The 18,948-nt window shown below is 45.1% G+C and overlaps 1 protein-coding gene across 1 annotated transcript in view; it reads left to right on the top strand.

The window, feature by feature from the left end:
• Window positions 1-18,948, top strand: part of Galnt17 (polypeptide N-acetylgalactosaminyltransferase 17) — a gene marked incomplete in the record, with an annotated part of 518,181 nt that overhangs the window by 469,439 nt on the left and 29,794 nt on the right. Inside the window, 1 exon segment of the mRNA XM_008851109.3 lies at window positions 13,268-13,453. Coding sequence (XP_008849331.1) covers window positions 13,268-13,453 — 186 coding nt within the window.

Genomic DNA, 18,948 nt, shown 5'->3' with positions numbered 1-18,948 from the left:
GAAAAAGTCCTGAAATCCAAAGTTAAAAGAGTTGTAGATGGAACGCATCAACGTGGTTGAGCATGGCTGTAATCTCAGCACTAAGGCTGAGGCAGGAGGATCTCTGTGAGTCAAGGCTAGCCTTGGCTACAGAGTGACTCTCTCTCTCTCTCTGTCTCTCTCTCTCTCTCTCTCTCTCTCTCTCTCTCTCTCTCTCTCTCTCTCTCTCTCTCTCTCTCTCTCTCTCTCTCTCTCTCTCTCTCTCTCTCTCTCTCTCTCTCTCTCTCTCTCTCTCTCTCTCTCTCTCTCTCTCTCTCACACACACACACACACACACACACACACACACAAACACCAAGAGCAAGGCAGCAAGATTACCCAGCAGATAAAGCCACCAAGCCTGACCACCTGAGTTCAGTCCCTGGGACCCACATGTTAGAAGGAGAGAGCCTCCCACAAAAAGTTGTCTTCTGGGACTGGAGAAATGGTTCGCCAGTTAAGAACACTGGCTGTTCTTGCAGAAGACCCAGGTTTTTTTTTTAATGAACTCTCTAAACCCAAGCTAGCACACAGGCATTTTTACTCAGGGAAAAAAAGCATGCTTTGGAGAAAATGCAGAGGCTTCCGTGTTTGCTCTGAGCTGAGGACAAAGCTTAGCGTTTGGGTCCTGCTGGCTCCCATTGTCAGTGAGCTGCCAGTGAACTGGATAGAGTCTGTGCACTCTGCCTTTCTAACTATGGGGAGCCAGGCTGCCAGCCTTTGCAACAGCATCAGGCAGCAGGCTGGAGATGACATTTCAGACCCCAGGTCCTAGGAGATACGCAGGACACTGTGCTAGGTGAACCCGAACAAAACAGCACCAGAACAAACTGTTTAAAAATGTAAAAGACCATGTCCCCTTTATCAGCTCTGACTGCCGTTCCTGCAGATTTCTCAAAAGTGAAACTGGCCCCAAGCAGGGTAGCGGAATGAATGGGATGGGGGCAGACAGGGATGGGTGCAAACCCAGGAGCAGGGATCAGGCCATGGACACCCAGAGAGAAACAAATAAAAGAGAGCTGAAGGAGGCCTTTAGCTTCTGAAGAAGCTGAATCTGTTCAAAGCCAGGGCTTCTCCTGTGTGGCTTAAAATCCATCAGGCTGCAGTTCAAAGTAAAGAGTGCAGAATGCCTAGGGCAAGATACTCTGGTCCCTGAACAAGGTCTAACATTGAATAAATGAATAAACAAATAAATAAATGAATGAATAAGTAAGTAAGTAAGCAAGTAAATAAAATCTGGGCCACTAAGATGGCTCAGCAGCTAAAGGTGCTTGTTGCCAACGCTGGATGATCTGAGTTCAATCCCCAGCATCCACATAGTGAAGGAGAGAACTGACTCCCACAAGTTATTCTCTGACTTCCACATGCATGCCATGGCATGTTCATGCACACCCCTCCTCCATAAATGAATAAAATGTAATTATTGTTTTAAGTTATGATGTGGCTGGGGCTGTAGCTCAGTGGCAGAACACTTGCCTAGTATGCTCAAGGCCCTTTGTTCAATCCCAGCACTGCAAATGTAAAATTTCAAATATGGCACAGACGGTATGGTACCTGCTAGGCAAACATGAAGCCCTGAGTTCATGTGAAAAATCTAGGCTGGGCAGAGCATGTCTATAACCCTAGTGCTCAGATGATTGGGCAGGAGAGGGAATGGGGCAGGCAGATCTTTACAGCATATCACCAGCCAGTCTAGCTGAGTCAGTGAGCTGTCGGTCCAGTTCAAGACCCTGTCCCAAAAATAAGATGGAGAGTGATCAAAGAAGGCACCCTATATGGATTTCTGGCTTCCACATGTGCATGTGCGCGCACGTGCGCGCACGCACACACACACACACAGAAAAAAAATTCATGATGAATGTTGATAGGAAGCATTCCTTGTGCTCAGTAAAATGCCTTGGCCTTGTCTACACTGTGGTTCCCCTCCCTTACATGTGTGGCTTCCAAGGTCTCCATGCAGTGGGACTGGGACGGGAGACAGGACACTGACTTTTTAACCTCAGCACATGGCTGATGAGAAAGAAGAGCCTTACAGCCATGCCATGCCAGCTTCAAGGGAGACTGAAAGTGGGATGCTCTGGAGGCTCTGGGACCCACATTGTGGATGTAGCTACTAGCAGGTAGCAGGCACTGCCTGCCACCAGGAGAGGGCATCCAGATCCTTCCTGTGGATGTTGCCATATTTGGCTAGCCTGGTCCATGGATGGAAGTGCGTCAGTGGAGACTGTGCAGGTTAGTTTTAACTGTCAATTTGGCAGAACCTAGAATCATCTGGGAAGACAGTCTTTTTAAAATATTTTCTTTATTTGTGTGTGTGTGTGTGTATGAGTGTATTGCCTGCATGTATGTAAGTGTGTCCATGTTGTGCCGTGCCCTCAGAGGTCAGAAGAGGGTGTCAGGTCCCCTGAAACTGGAGTTACAGACAGTTGTTAGCCACCATGTAGGTGCTGGGATTCAAACCCAGGTCTTCTGTAAGAGCAGCCATCTCTCCAGCCCCTCACTTTCTCCTTTTCACTTAGTCCAGGACCCTGGCCTATGGGATGATGCTGCCCACGTTCAGGCTGGGTCTTCCCACCTCATGTCTGGAAACACTCTCACAGACATGCCCAGAAGTGGGTCTCCTAAGTGATTTAAGATCCAGTTGTTCAAGTTGACAGTGAAGATTAACCTACACACACTCCTTTAAAACTGTAAATACTGGGGCTTCCACTCCATTGTTTGTAATCTTAGTGCTCTGGCCTTTGGTATTGAAGACAGAACTGAATATAATTCACATTCATCCTGTAGCTAAGCTTAGATTATCTATCATGCACCCTCTCAGATGCTCTCTAACCCTCAGCAAATCACAGTCAATGAGAGCAGAAGAGAGGATAATATCATAGATGGGAAGTGAATACAAAGGTATCACTCACCTGCCTTCTCAGAGCTTCCATATGAAGGGTCTAAAGCAGCTTTCAGCCCGTCCCTGGCATTCATTCTGGTGTTCACCACCAAGGAACCAGTGATGACTATGAGCTCTGGCAGTGGGCTCCATGTCCACATTGTCTTCAGATCTCCGGCAGCATTGTTCTCTGAACTCTGGTCATCACAGACAAGTGTATGGTATTGATTCCGATGCATAGTGGGAACACAAAGGGCAATAAGATGCTTAATGTCTGTTTAGCTGGGGCCACTGTAGGGGACGGAGGGAAGGTTCTGTTATAGGTCTATGTCTATCGCTATGATAAAAAATACCCTGACAAGGGATGGAGAGATGGCTCAGTGGTTAAGAGTACTTGCTACTCTTGCAGAGGACCCAGATTCAGTTCTCAGCATCCACACGGAGGCTCACAACCATCTGTAACCCCAGTTCCAGAGATCTGATGCGGTCTTCTGGTCTCTGTAGACACTGCACTCACATGTACACACATGCATAAATAAAAAAATTAAAAATTGTTTGAAAATGGAAACTTAAAAAAGGTTCAGTGATTTGAATGAGAAATATTCCCCACAGGCTCATGTATTTGAACACTTGGTATGTGGGACCAGTTGGTGGTGCTGTTTGGAGAGGTCATGGAATATTTAGGAGGTGCAGCCTTGCTGGAAGAAATATGTCCCTGGGGGCGGACTTTGAGTTGTCATAGCCTTGCCCACCTTCCAGTTCACGCTCTCTGCTTCATGTCTGTTGTTGAAATGTGAGCTCTCAGCTTCCTGCACTTGCCACCATGCTTGCTGCCCACCACCTGCTGCCATGATGCCCCACCATGATGGACTCTTGTCCCTTTGGAACTGTAAACTAAAATAAACTCTGTCTTCCATAAGTTGCTGTTGGTCATGATGTCTTTCATAGTAACAGAAAAGTAACTAGCGCAGAAGGGTTTATTCTGGCTTACACTTTGGGTACAGTCCATCATGGTGGGGAAGGCAAGGCAGCTAGTCATGTTGCAGCTGCAGTCGGGAAGAAGAGCATGATGGATGCTTGTGCTCAGCTTGCTTTCTCCTTTTTACATAGTGTAAGACTCCTGCCTAGGGAATGAGCCTGCCCACAGTCATGCTGAGTCTTCCCATACCAAGTAACCAAATCAAGACAGTCTCTCACAGATTAATCCAGACAATCCCTCATAGGTGTGGCAGAGGCTTATCTCCCAGGTGAGTCTGGATATTGTCAAGTTGACAATTAAAGCTAATCATCACACTGTGGATCTGAGTCCTGAGGGACACAAAATACTGCACCAGGGACACATGGTTATAAGCCGAAATAAGAGGGGCTGGAGAGATGGCTCAGCAGTTAAGAGCAGTGGTTGCTCTTGCAGAGGACTGGGATTTATTTCTCAGTACCCACTTGGCAGCTCACAACCACCAGTAACTCCCATTCAGGGGATCTGATGCCCTTTTTTGGCCTCTGCAGGCACCAGGTACACACATGCTTCACAGACATATATGCAGACCCACAGACATACACCTAAAATAAAAATAAATCTAAAATAATTATGCTGAGCATGATGGTACATGCCTCTAATCTCAGCACTTACAAAGTGAAGAAAGGCAGATCTCTGTGAATTTGAGGCCAGCCTGATCTACATAGCCAGTTCCAGGCTAGCCAGGGTTACATAGGGAGAAAACCCTGTCTCAAAAAAAAAAAAAAAAAAAAAAAAAAAAGAGAGAAGAAATCGTACTAGAGGCAGTTTATTTAAGAAAGGGAAGGCAAGCTTGCAAGATGGATCAATGGGAAAGGACACTTGCTGCCAAGCCTAAGGACCCGAGTTTGATCCTCTGGAACCCACATGGTAGAAAGAGAAAATCAGTTCCTTCAAGTTGTCACTCTGACTTCCACATGCAACTACCCTATAGCACTCAAGAATGTAAATAAATATTAAACTAAAAGAGAAAGTGAATACAGTCCCCAAACTGGGAGAAACCATCCACTCAAACATGCTGACCTGGGAGTCTCCTGAACCAATTACATGGCACCAGCCTCTCCCATTTTTATATCATGGGCTTTTCTCAAATACTCTCTTTTTGTTACAAATGGTCCAGGTGGGGTTGGGCTTCCAGTCCTTGGCTAAATGACTCATATGTTAATCCTTTTCCAAAATTTTTATTATATTTTATTTATTTTTCATGTATATGTGTGTGCATGCATGTACCATGGCTCAGGTGTGGAGGACAGAAGAGAATCTGCAGGAGGTGGTTCTCCCCTTCCTCCATATGGGTCCCTGGGATCAAACTCAGGTCCTTAGGTTTGGAAGCAAATGCCTTTATCCACTGAGCCATATTGCAGGCCTCTCATATATTAATCTTGCTGCTCATGTCTCTAAAACTTCTGGCCACAATTCAAAGTAAAGAGACATGCCAGAACTGAAGCAAAGACAAGAGCCTAGATGGGAGAGAAAGGGGGACTGGAAGAAAAAGGATTTGGGCAAAGAGGAAGAATGCCCAGGGCAGAGGAAGATAGAACAAAGCCCACTTAAGCCTAAAGACTGCATGGAACTGTCTTCTTAACATAGAAGTCTGGCCCCTTATGAGAATAACATGCTCTTCCATTGAGTGGTAAAGCTGGACTGCATTTTAAACAGGTAAGTTTAGACCAAGAGGATTCTCCTTTCTCTAATTTATTTTTCTTCGAAATGAAGAAGCAGGCACAATAAAAAAAAGGAAAACAAAGAAAGAGAAAAACCCTTTCAGCTCCTGTCTTTGCTCAATGGAGCAGGCTGCTTTCAATAATGCCTTTGTTTCCTCCTCAGAATCACATGTCACCTTACCAAGGTTCAGTTTAATTCCTCTCCGTATATTAGGAGAAATGGCTTGCATTGATCCGCAATAGAATCTAGGTATTTAGGGATCCCCACCACCACGGTACTTAAATTGAGATATGTCAATTTAAAACCTACATTCCTAAATCCCATTTCTTAGAAACTGTAATAAATAAAGCAAAAGACTGAAATTGAATTTTTGCAAAAAGGAATTTAGGAGGAAAGAAAGCTATTATGCATCCGTCCAATTTAGTGGAAGAGAAGGCACATTTAAACTGAAGGTAGGCAGACCACTTTACCCTCCAGGCCTGGCAGAGAGAAACCTTGAAGAATGTTACCACAGGAGTGAACTCACCAGTCAGAAAAAGCATTATCAAGAAGTCCAGAAAAGATTGGGGGAACAGGAGGAACGATGAAGATACTCTTTTAGGCAGAAACCCAGTTGCTTTTTTTTTTGTTTTTTATCAGACTTTACCAACAAAAAGAGGCTAAAGTTTACCTATACTTAAGAGACCCAATAAGGTTGTTGGTATGACTTAAGCAATGAACGATTCATCGGTGTTGCTTTGTTGTTGGTTCTGGTGGGTTGTTTGTCTGTTTTTTCAGTACTGGAGACAGAACTCAGGACCTCATGCATGGTAGGCAGAAGCTCTACCACTGAGCCAATCCCCAGCCCCTCACTGGATGATTCTAAGCAGGTGCTCTACCACTGAGCCAGACCCCCAGTCCCTCAGTGTACGAGTATAGGCAGGTGTTCTACCACTGAGTCCCAGCTCTAGCCTCTCACTGGGGGATTCTAGGCAGGTACTCTATCACTGAGCCATGGTCCCAGCCCCTCCCTGGGGGATTCTAAGCAAACTCTCTAGCACTGAACTAAATCCCCTTCTTATTTTGAGACAGGGCCTCACTAAATTACCCAGGCAGGCTTTGAGCTTGCTAAGATCCTCCTGTCTCTGCCTCCCAAGTACCTAACTCGATAGAACTATGCCCCCAGGCCCAGCTCATTGCTGTTTTGATCCATGCCGTTAGTGTGTGTGCCTGTGTGTGTGTGTGTGTGCCTGTGTGTGTGTGTGTGTGTTCATGTTCCTGTGTGTGCATACATGAGGCCAGAGGACAACCCCGGATGTCATTCTTCAGGTACCATCTACCTCTTTCTTGAGACAGTCTCTCTCGCTGGCCTGAAGCCCACCAGGTAGGCTAGGCTGGCTGGCCAATGAGCCCCAGGGATCCACATGTCTCCATCTTCTGTGAGAGCTAGATTACAAGTGCATGGCACCTTGCCTGGAGGCTTTTATGTGAGTTCTGGGGATCAGACTCAGGTCCTCATTCTTACATGACAAGTGCTTTGCTGAGTCATCTCCTTAACCCTTAACTTTAATATTTTATTAATGATTTATTTTTATTGGGGCTGGAGAGATGGATCAGTGGTTAAAAGCACTGGCTGTTCTTGCAGGAGACCTGAGTTCAAATCCTAGCATCTACATGGCAGCTAAAAACCATCTATAACTCCAGTTCCAGGGGATCTGGTGCCTTCTTTTGTTCTCCGCAGGCACTGCACTACATGGGTGCACTTATACACATGCAGGCTCTACACTCATACACATAAAATAAAAATACATTTTAGAAAAGATTTATTTTTTATTTATGTGTAAGTAAATGTCACATGTGTATGCAGATGGCCCTCAGAGGCCAGAAGAGGGTATCAGATGCTGTCCTGGTTTGCTTTCTTTGTTGCTGTGATAAAACACTGACCCAAATCAACTCAGGAAAAAAAGGATTTATTTTACTTTACAAATTGTAGTCCACCATCAAAGGAGACTAAGATAGGAACTTGGAGGCAGGAACTGAAGCAGAGACCATGAAGGAATGTTGCTTAATCCCTTGCTTCCCCTGGCTTGCTCAGGTACCTTTCTTACACAGCCCAGGCCCACCTGCCCAAGGATGCACTGCCCACAGTGGGATGAGCCCTCCTACATCAATTAGCAAGCAATAAAATGCCTCATAGACAAGGCCACAGGCCAACTTAATGGAAGAAATGTCTTAACTGAGGTTCTCTCTACCCAGGTGACTAGTTTGTGTTAAGGTGACAAAAATTAACCGGAAGAGATCCCTTGGAACTAGAGTTGCAAGCAATTGTGAGGCACTTGGTGTGAGCGCTGTGAACCAAACTTCAGCCTTCTGGAAGAGCAGCAAGCATTCTTAACTGTTGAGCCATCTCTGCATCCCCCTTATTAGTTTTTGAGAGCAGTTTTAGGTTCACAGAAAAGTTGAGAGCAAGATTCAGAGATTTCCATATACCCTCTACCCTATATCTTGCCCCTCATTTCAGCATTCCCCTCCAGAGCAATGTCCCATGAACCTCCCGTGATTTACCATGATCACAAGGAGTGTGCTGTCCACATTAAGGTTCCCACTTGGTGTTCTGCTTTCTGTGCATTCAGAAAAATGTATAGTGGACATGTATCCACCATTACAGTGTCATGCAGGAAAGTTTCCCTGCTCTAGAAATCTTCTATGTTCCATCGCCCCCTCTCATTTTCTGTGCATTCAGAAAAATGTATAGTGGACATGTATCCACCATTACAGTGCCATGCAGGAAAGTTTCCCTGCTCTAGAAATCTTCTATGTTCCATCACCCCCTCTCACTAGTCACCTTCCCATCACTGACAAAATACTTGAGCAAATAAACTTAAAGGAAGAAAATTTCATATTGTTTCTTTTCCTTGTTAGAAGCTTCAGTTCATGGTCACTTGGCTCCATTGTTCCTGAGCCGTCTTGAGGCATAATGAATGTCATGGTGGCAGCATGGCAGGAAGGAGGGTTCTCACTTCATGGTAGACAGGAAGCTGAGACATAGAGGGAGGAAGAGGTTGGGTACAAAATATACAATTCAAACCATACCTGAGACTGGCCACATTTAAAAAAACCAGGTGCTGTGGCACATGCTTATAATACCAGAGCTGGAGACAGAAGGATCCCTGGGACTCTGCCAGCCAACCTAGCATAACTGAGAAACTCCAGGACAGTGAGAGACCCTGTCTCAAAATACAAGGTGGGGATGGAAAGATTGCTTAAAGGGTGCCTAGCCCTAGGGGTAAGCTCTGGGTTTGATTGCGAGTCCCTGTGTCATGAGAGATAGAGGATGATTCCCAACACCAATCTCAGTTCTCCACACGCACATGCACACATGTACTCATGCATGTGCACGCATAGACACATGCACACACAAACGTACACATACATACAAACAGGAAAATGGAAAAATAGAAAGGAAGCAAGGTAGATGATGTCAGAGGAACCACAGCCAAGTTCTCTGGCTCCGCCCGCATGCACACACATGTACATGTGTATGTGCACACACAAAGATGCAACACAAGAAATTAATCTGGGTTCTGTCTGACCTCTGGACTCTCCATTCACATATACACACTTTCAGCTGAGCACACAGGAACATGCATGTATACTCACAAATACATATGTACACACACAGAGCCACACCTACAGTGACCTACTTCCTTAAACCAGGTCCCACCTCAAAACAGCCCATTCTTTGAGGAATTCAGCCACTTTCAGCTGAGCACACAGGAACATGCATGTATACTCACAAATACATATGCACACACACTGAGCGACACCTACAGTGACCTACTTCCTTAAACCAGGCCCCACCTCAAAACAGCCCATTCTTTGAGGAATTCAGCACCTCTGAAAAGCCTTTATCACACAACCCATATGACATCTGTATGAGTTCTCCCAAGACTCAGGAAGTGTCCTGGAAAAGAGGGCAGAAAGTCTATTAGAGCCAAAGGAGGGAGGTGGAGTGTCGTGGAGTATTATCTCCAGAGGTAACATGGTTGTTGCACTCCTGATCTCTTGGCATCTGTGACCTGCACAAGACATTTTTAGATTCAAAACATACCATCTCCCGCTGGGCATGGTGGTGCACGCCTTTAATCCCAGCACTTGGGAGGCAGAGGCAGGCAGATCTCTGTGAGTTCAAGGCCAGCCTGGTCTACATAGTGAGTTCCAGGACAGCTGGGGCTACAGGGAGACTCTGTCTCAAAAAGACATTATATATATCATTTCTCTCCCCCAATCTGGTAGTCACAGATCTTTTATACTGTCTCCTTAGTTCAGTCTTCTTGTTCTACAGTTCAAGTGATACAGTACCCAGCCTTTTTAGATAAGGATGAAGTTTTAGTTTTTTATTACATTTATTTATTTTTGGGAAACATCCATGTCATGGCCTGCATGTGGAGGTCATAGGACAACTTGCAGGGGTCAGTTCTGTCTTTCTACAATGTGGGTCCTAGGAATGAAGGCAGGTCATCGGGGTTGGTGGCAGATGTCTTTACCCACGGAGCCGTCTCGCTGGCTGAGGATGATTTTTTTTCTTCTACTTTCCAAATGTACATGGAAAAACTATGTTTTTGTCTTTCCTAAGAGACATCAGCAAAATCTCCTGTTACTTCAGATTTGGGTACATAAGAATTCAGAAGAAAGTTTGCTGAAAATAGATGAGAAAATAGATGGATTTGAAGATAAAATCATATTTCGAGCGTCTTATTTTGGTTTAGCTGACCTGTCAACTTCTTTGGCATTTTCTGATTAGAGGGACTGTAGAGATGGCTCTGCAGTTAAGAGCACTTGTAGCTCTTGCAGAAGACCCAAGTTCAGTTTCCAGCACCCACGTTGGTTGGCTCACAATTGCCTGTAACTCCAGCTCCAGGTAATCTGATACCCTCTTCTAGCCTCTGTGGGTGCTGCACACATATGACGCACAAACCAACATGCTGACACACACATACACACAAAAAAATATTTCAAAAAGAATTTTACAATTAGAGTCTCAATATCTGGCACTCTCCTAAGAAGAAAGGTCAGATTTACTTCTGTAGGGAACAGCAGTGTCCTCCCTACAAAACAGCAGAGTCAGGTGGGCTCATCCCTAGCAGGAATCAGGAAGATGTATCATTCCTGGGTGACCTAAGGGCTGCAGGCCTGGTCCGGAGGATGCCTGACATGAGACATCCTTGAGGAAGAGAGACCATGGCTCAGCCTCAAGAAGAAGAACCATGTATAAAACAGCATTAACTAGGTTCATTTTTCATTTCTTTAAGTAATTCATGTGTTACGTAGGCGAGTGCATATGTATGAAAGTACACATGCATAGCATCTATGCAGAGGTCACAGGACAAGTTTGTATGTCAGTCCCCAAGTACCGTCCACATTTTGTTTAAGATAGGGACTCTCATTCACCTGGACCTTCACCATGTGAGCCAGGCTAAGCTGAACATTGAGCCTCCAGGTGTCCGCCTGTCTCCACCTCCTGTCTCACTGATGCAAGCCCAGCTTTGTAGGTGGGGCCTAGGGATATGAACTCAGTTCCTTACATTTGCAAAGCAAGTGCTTTAACAGTTGGGCCATCTCCTAGCCCATATTAGCCAGACTCTGAAGGAAGCATCCCCCATAAGTGTTAGTCATGGACCTGGAGGTTTGCGAAGGGACAGTACATGTCAGGACAGTTCATCAGTACACCAGCTAACACAAGACTTGATCAAGGAGAAACTTTCCAGAAACTCCACCCAGTAGATGGTCCAACTATCCTCAGATGGCACCAGCTGAAAAATGAACCCATCTGACCTTTCACAGGTCTCCCATGAGTCCTGAGAGGGCTATTATTTGTCTTCAAATATCTTATTTCTTCTTTTTATGTGTATGTATGTTTTGTCTACCTGCATACAAGTGCACCATATGCTTGCAATGCCTGTGGAGGCCAGAAGAGGGCATTGGATCCTTTAGAATTGGAGTTCTAGATGACTTTTAGTCACCATCTGGATGCTGGGAACCTAACCTAGGCTCTCTGCAAGAGCAGCCAGTGCTCCTAACTGCTGAGCCACCTCTCCAGTCCCTTATTTGTCTTTCTAGACTAAGACCTTAAGACACAGAGAGTTTATGATGCCTGAGGTCAGCTAAGGCAGGTTGGGATTAGGGTTGAAAGAGGCAGTTTTATAATCCAAGTCCAATTCTCTCTTTTTAAAAGGATTTTATTATTTTTATTTTTTATGTATGAGTATATTGCCTGCATGTATGGAAATGCACCTGTGTCGTTCAATGCCCGCAGAGGTCAGATGAGGGTATCAGATTTCTCTAGAACTGGAGTTACCAATGGCTGTTAGCTACCATGTGGATGCTGGGAATCAAACCCGGGTTCTCTGTAAGAGCAGCCAATGCTCTTAACCACTGAGCCATCTCTCCAGCCCCCCAAGTCCAATTCTTGAGTCTAGCTTGGAATAGATTGTCTCAAATAGCTGTCACAACACTTCTGAGGTGAAGCAGATAGATGGTACAACCTTATCCTATAGTTGAAGAAGTGAGGCTGGATATGGATGTTGGCTTAGACAAGTGACTTATTTGGCGTCACATACCTTCACCCTGGAGGAAATAAGACAAAGACAGAGACTCTTCTGTCCAGTTCCTTCATCCATGCCCAGTGGCTGTTTCCAGACCAGTTCTACATGGAGCTCAGGGAAGGAATGAGCCTTTGAACACTGGGGCTCAAAATAGAGGATGAAGAGAGAGAAGAAGAGAACAACTCTGACTTTAAGAACTTTTTATCCTGACTTCAGCTAATAATAAAAGAGGCAAACAATAAGAAATTGGACAAGTTGAGCATAGTGAGATGTCTTAGTTACTTTTATTGTTGCTGTGGAAAAACACCTGAGAAGAAGCAACTTCCCCATCAACCTAGGACTATGGCTCACAGTTTGAGGGCACAGTCCATCATGATTAGAAGGCATTGCGGCAGGAGTGTGAGGCAGCTGCTCAATCCCATCCACAGTCAGGAAGCAGAGAGAGATGAATGCTGGTGCTCAGCTCTCTTTCTCCTTTTATTCAGTCCAGGACCCCAGCCCGTGGGATGGTGCTGCCCACATTCAGGGTAGGTCTGTCCATATCAGAAACTCCCTCACATACCTGCACAGAGGTTTGTCTTCTAGGTGATTCTAGATCCTGTCAGGTTGACAGTATTAACCATCACATTTGCTGTCCTGGTTACATTTAACTCTCAATTTGACACTGCCTAGATTCACCTGAGAAAGGAATCTCTATTGAGGAATTTCCCCAGGCAGATTGGTCTCTGGGGCATTTTTTTGGTTGTTAAATTAATGCAGGAGAGTCCAGCGCACTGTGGTTGGCACCACTCCCTAGGCAGGTCGTCTGGGCTGTACATGAAAGCTAGCCGAGCATGAGCCTGTGAGTGAGCCAGCAAGCAGCATCCTCCATGGTTTCTGTTTGAGTTCCTGCCCTGACTTCTCTCAATGATGGACTGTGACCTGGAAGTGTAAGCCAAATAAACTCTTTTCTCCCTTTATGTTAGTGTTTTATCACCGCAACAGAAAGCAAACTAAAACATTCACCTGTGCCACGTTGATTCAACCATTGCTATGTGGGTTGAGGGAAGTGCGGTGGCCTCTGGAATACCCTCTGCCACACTGATAAACTCTCTGTACCTCCAGGTGTGGCTATGCGGTGGCAGTATGGAGGTCCTTCCATGCTCGAGGGTGGCCCACATTGAGCGGAAGAAGAAGCCATACAACAGCAATATCGGCTTCTATACCAAGAGGAACGCACTCAGGGTGGCCGAGGTCTGGATGGATGACTACAAGTCTCATGTGTACATAGCATGGAATCTGCCACTGGAGGTAGGAACCAGCAGCACTTCCCCATCAACCTAGGACAATAAGCTTTGCTGTCAGCTCAAGCCAAAGATTCCTTTAATACTGCAGTGATTCCTCCCCACTCACAGCAAATACTCATAGTGGAAGATTATAGACACATTTTGGAAGGTTCATAGATGTCTGAGTGTTGTTAGAACCTCTTCTTAAGGCTGGGGCAGAAACAACAGAAAGGTTAAATCCACTTACAAAGATCAGCAGGTTTTATCACGTTAATTCAAATCTTATTAATGTTTCTCTATCCTGGGCGTACACTATTCAGAAGGACCTTCCCCAGGCTTCAGAACCCGAGCCCTCTTCTTCACTTGCCGTGTGAGCACCTGTGGAGCCCCAGTTGCCCTACAGCACAAGCTGTTTCAGAAGGCTGTGTCTCTTGTTTCTTTAGTACCGTGACACATTCTAATTGAGGACTCAGAAAAATCTCCTGTTACTATGGGCTCCCAGAAAGATGCTAGTGTACTGGTGCCTATGCTCAGCTTGGTTGGAATCCCACCTCTTGCTATTTATGAAATCATGACCTAATATTCTCACCTTCTCTGTACTTTACTGAGCAATGTGGAGACTCAGAAACAATAGTAGGGGTGAATGTGTACAGGGTTTGAGTGAGTAGAAGATAAACCTATAAAATTTGTGTTGTTGTTAGTAATTTTTCAGGATCCAGGGTTGATCCGAGGCCCTTGTGTGTGCTAGGCAAGTGTTCTACCACTGAGCCATCCCCCCAGCCCCTCATTGGAAGATTCTAGGCAGGTGCCCTGTGACAGAGCCACACCCCTAACCCCTCACTAGGAGATTCTACCCAAGACCTCTTCCACCAAGTCATACCCTCAGCCCTCTTTTTACTTTTTATTTTGAAACAGATTCTCACAAAGTTGCCCAGGCTCACTGTGAACTCTTGATCTTCCTACCTTAGTCTCCTAAATGACTGGAAGGATGGGCTTGTAACATGGGGCCTGACTTATTAGAATTGCTTAAGTACATCCTGAAGAATTGAAAACTCCCCCTTACTACTTTGTAGTCATTGAACACTAAATGATTTTACATACTTTTTAAAATTTATTTGTTTGTTTATTATTTTGCATGTGGGAGGTGGTGTGATGATATCCATATGGAAATCAGAGGACAACTTGCAGAATTCAGTTCTCTCCCTCCCCAAGTGGGTTCCAGGGTCTGAACTCAAGTCATCCATCTTGGCAGCAAACATCTTTACCTATTGAGCCATCCCGCTGATCCAGGGTTTTATATATTCTTATTACATAGTCCAGTAACCTCTGTTGAGCACTTTTACATCCCAGATACTTGATACATTCCTTATTTGCACCATCTCATTTAATTCTCATAGCAAAATCCTAACAAATGAGCATTCTGCCAGGGTTTATCTCATCCTCAGAACATAAATTGTTAATGTTCACCCCATAGGGCTACAGTGAAGACCAAATAGGGGTGTAGAATCAACCTTAGCACATGTTATTCAACAAATGCTAGCTTTTTCTAAATCTAATATGATGCCCATTTTAAAGATTAGAAGTCTGACTTTGAGACTTGTTTTAGGTACTACACATAACTCAGGGGTAAGAATATCAACTCAGGGCTGGAGAGTTGGTTCAGTGGTTAAGAGCACTTGTTGCTCTTGCAGAGGACCCAAGTTTGGTTCCTGGCACCATCAGGTAGCTTACAACTACCTGTAATTCCAACTCCATGGAATCTGATGCCCCTCTTCTGGCCCTTGTGGGCACTGCACTCATGTGCACACATGCACATAATCAGAAATCATCAGGTCAAGGAGGTGAACTCAGCCCTGCAGAGCCAGTGACATAAGTGTCTTGGCTTTTCCTATTTTGTAGAGAAGGAACTGTGATCTGGAATGATGGTATTACCTGTTGTATTAGTTACAGTTCTGGTGGCTATGATAAAATACCTGACAGGGGCAACTTGAGTAGGGAGGGTTTATTGTGGCTCACAGTTTGAGGGTACAGTCCATCATGGAAGGCATGGCAGCAGGAGTGTGAGACAGCTGCTCACATGTCATCCACAGTCAGGAAGCAGAGAGAGATGAATGCTGGTGCTCAGCTCACTTTCTCCTTTAACAGTCCAGGACCCCAGACTATGGGATGGTGCTGGCCACTAGCCTCAGTTAACTAAATCTAGAAACTCCCTCACAGACATCCAGAGAAGTGTACCTCCTAGGTGATTCTGGATCCTGTCAAGTTGATAATTAATATTAATCATCACACCTCGAGCCACAAGAACTGAATTCTGGTCACTCTAGTCCAGTTCGGTCCTTATTATGATCATCCCCACTTACCTATAGTGGATACTATACAAGAAGTTTTGCAAATACTAGAAACTGCAGATAGAACTGGACCCCTTATAAACTGAGCATCCCTAATGAATTCCCAGTACACACCATGCTCAGAAAGATACAGATTTGGGAGGGTTGTATTTGTGCTTTTCAAATTAGAGATGCTCAACCAGTAACATGCACGCAAATATTCTAAGATTCAGAAAAAAAAAAACCCGAACTAAGCTGGAAATACTGCTCTTAAGCAGTTTTCCTCCCTCTCTTCTCCTCTCCCCTCCCTCCCTCCTCTTCCTCCCTCCCTTCCTCCTTTCCTTCCTCCCTTCCTCCCCATCCCCCTTTCTTTTTCTATGTTTTGAGGCAGGATCTCACACTGTATCCCGGGCTGGCCTCAAATCTGATTCTGCTTACTCAGCCTCCTGAATGCTGGCCTCACAGTGTTTACCACTGCTCCTGGCCTCCAGATACTGTGTGTTCTTCTTCAGACATATGACCAAGCTTAATTCATGAGTTTGGTACAGTAAGAGACTCAGCAGCATCTACTTATAAAGAAGGACAACTATTATAATGATATACTTTTATGAAATGTACTTCAAATTTATGAATTGCTTGCTTCTGGAATTTTCTACGTGGTAATTTTGGACCATGGTTGATCTTGGGTAATTGACACTAAATAAAGCAAAGGCCCAGGTGGTAAGGCTGGATACCAGATTGCTAGTCCATACTAGTGAGTGGTATCCTACCATACTTTTAAAGACAACCATTTTCAGCCAGGCACGGTGGTATACACCTGTCATCCCAGCACTGGGGAGCTGGGGGCAGGAGGATCCAGGAATTCAAGGTCGTCCTTGCCTACCTAGCAAGTAAGTTTGAAGATGCATGGGCTACATGAGACTGTCTCAAAAAATAATCTACACACAACGACAACAAAAACATTTCAGCCAAGCATGTTAACACAGACCTATAATCCCAGCACTCAAAAAGCTGAGGCAGAAGGATTGTGAGATAAAGTCAACCCAGGCTACATAGTGAATCCCCATCTCAAGCAATCAGACTAACATACACTGACCACTTTAATTCATCAAAGAGTTAAATGTTGTTTCTTAGACTTGCTTCAGAATGTTAATAAATATAACATCTACAGAAATTTTTCTTTGAAGTCTTTGTTTGGGGGTGGTGAGATGAGTTAGAGTATTTGCTGTGAAAGCAAGAAGACCTGAATTCACATCCCTAGCACCCATGGAAATCCCATCTACAACCATGCCTGTAACCCCAGTACTGAGGGGAGGAGACAGGCAGATCCTGGAGCCCGCTGGACAGTGCATCTAGCTGAAATATCGAGCTTCAGGTTCAGTGAGAGACCCTGCCAAAAAAAGAATGATATGGACAGCAATAGAGGAAGACATCTAGTGTCCTTTTCTGGCATGCTCATGAGTGCACCACCATCACCCATCCCCCTCTTCCCCCCACAACACACATTTAAATTCTGACTGTTGAAGAAATCTTTTTGTTGTTGTTTTTTGAGACAGGGTCTCACTGTGTAGCCCTGGCTGGTTTCAAACTCACAGAATCCTACTGCTTCTTCCTCAGGAGAGCTGGGATTAAAGGCATTATACCAATGCGATGCCCGAGGAGGTCAGAAGAGGGCGTTAGGTCCCCTGGAGCTGGAGTTAAGGATGGTTGTTAGCTGCTATGTGAGTACTAGGGATAGAACCCGGGTCCTCTGCAAGAGCAGCCAGTGCTCTTAACCACTGAGCCATCTCTCCAGGCCCAAGAAATCTTAATGAAATAACTTTATCCCTTCTCAGCTCCCTCAAGACCCATCTGGCTTTCCTTCTCAGCCTGGACTCACAACCATCTTGGGGCTGACACGGCAGCTCATATTTCTGAGAATCTGTCAGCATACAACAACCCAATACAGGTTCATTTCAGTAAAAGCAGAGTGAATTATTCATCATAGCCTCATCACACAGGAAATTATTTTCCCTCCCGCATATAATGAGCTCCACAGAGCGCCCACAAAGAGGGACGCAGCATATGTGCGGGAGAGGACAGGAGGGAACAGGAGCATTTATTCTCTTGTCTTCATCAAATAATTCCTGTTGTGATGGTCTCAGGAAACGTGGAGAAGGGACTGTGAGGTGGCAGATACCCCTGTGTCCCAGATCCTTTCTGCCAGTGAAGATAAAGACGGTCTCAAGATTTCTGTTGCATCTTTATGTGCTCCAGGGAGTGTGTTCTGTAGCCCAAGTTTAAGTGGCTTAGTAAGGTCTTGATCATCTGAGCAAGGCTACAAGGTTCTGGGGCTAGGGATGTGCTCAGCTGGTAGAGCCCTCTTCTAGTTTGTACAAAACCCTGGGTTCAGGGCTGGAGAGATGGCTCAGCAGTTAGGAGCACTGGCTGCTCTTGCAGAGGACATGGGTTCAAATCCCAGTACCCACATGGTGGCTAGCTCTAGAAATTGATACTGAATATGTTAAAGCTGTAGTGAAATGCTTCTTCTAATAACACTCACATAAAATAAAAATTAATTAATTAATTAATTAATTAATTAATTAAAAAAAATCTGGTCTCCCCAGCACCACAAAACCCAGATGTGGTGGTGCATGCCTGTCATACCAGCACTAGGGAGAGGAGGCAGAAAGATCAGGAGTTCAAGGGGTTGAGGACAACTGCGCTACATGAGAGCATGTGTGCTGCTTAGTTTTAACTCTTGTTACCTAAGACTGTCTTAATGAAGAGTTGTCTAATTAGGTTGGCCTGTGGGCATGTCTGTGGGGGATTGTCCCAATTGTTAACTGAGGTGGGAAAACCCACCCTGAATGAGGGGGGCATTGTTTCCTAAGCAGAGGCTCCTGGCTGAATAAGAGACAACAAGCTAGCTGAGCACAAGCAGCAAGCACACAGCGTAGCATGGGAACACTCATCTCTCTCTGCTCTTGATTGGGGGTTTGATGTGACCAGCCGCTTGACTTCCTCTCTGATGAAGTGTGACCTGGAGCTGAGCCAAATAAACCCTTTCTCCCTAAGTTGCTTTTGGTCAGTGTGTTTTTATCACAACAGAATGAAACTGGAACTCTGGAAGGAAGGGAGGGAGGGGGGAGGGAGGGAGGAAGGAAGGAAGGAAGGAAGGAAGGAAGGAAGGAAGGGAGGAAGGAAGGAAGGA

This window comes from Nannospalax galili, unplaced genomic scaffold, assembly GCF_000622305.1.
Source record: "Nannospalax galili isolate Female #2095 unplaced genomic scaffold, S.galili_v1.0 scaffold444, whole genome shotgun sequence".
NCBI lineage: Eukaryota > Metazoa > Chordata > Mammalia > Rodentia > Spalacidae > Nannospalax > Nannospalax galili.
Note: the sequence above shows the minus strand (reverse complement) of the source record. Positions and strands in the feature narration are given on the sequence as shown.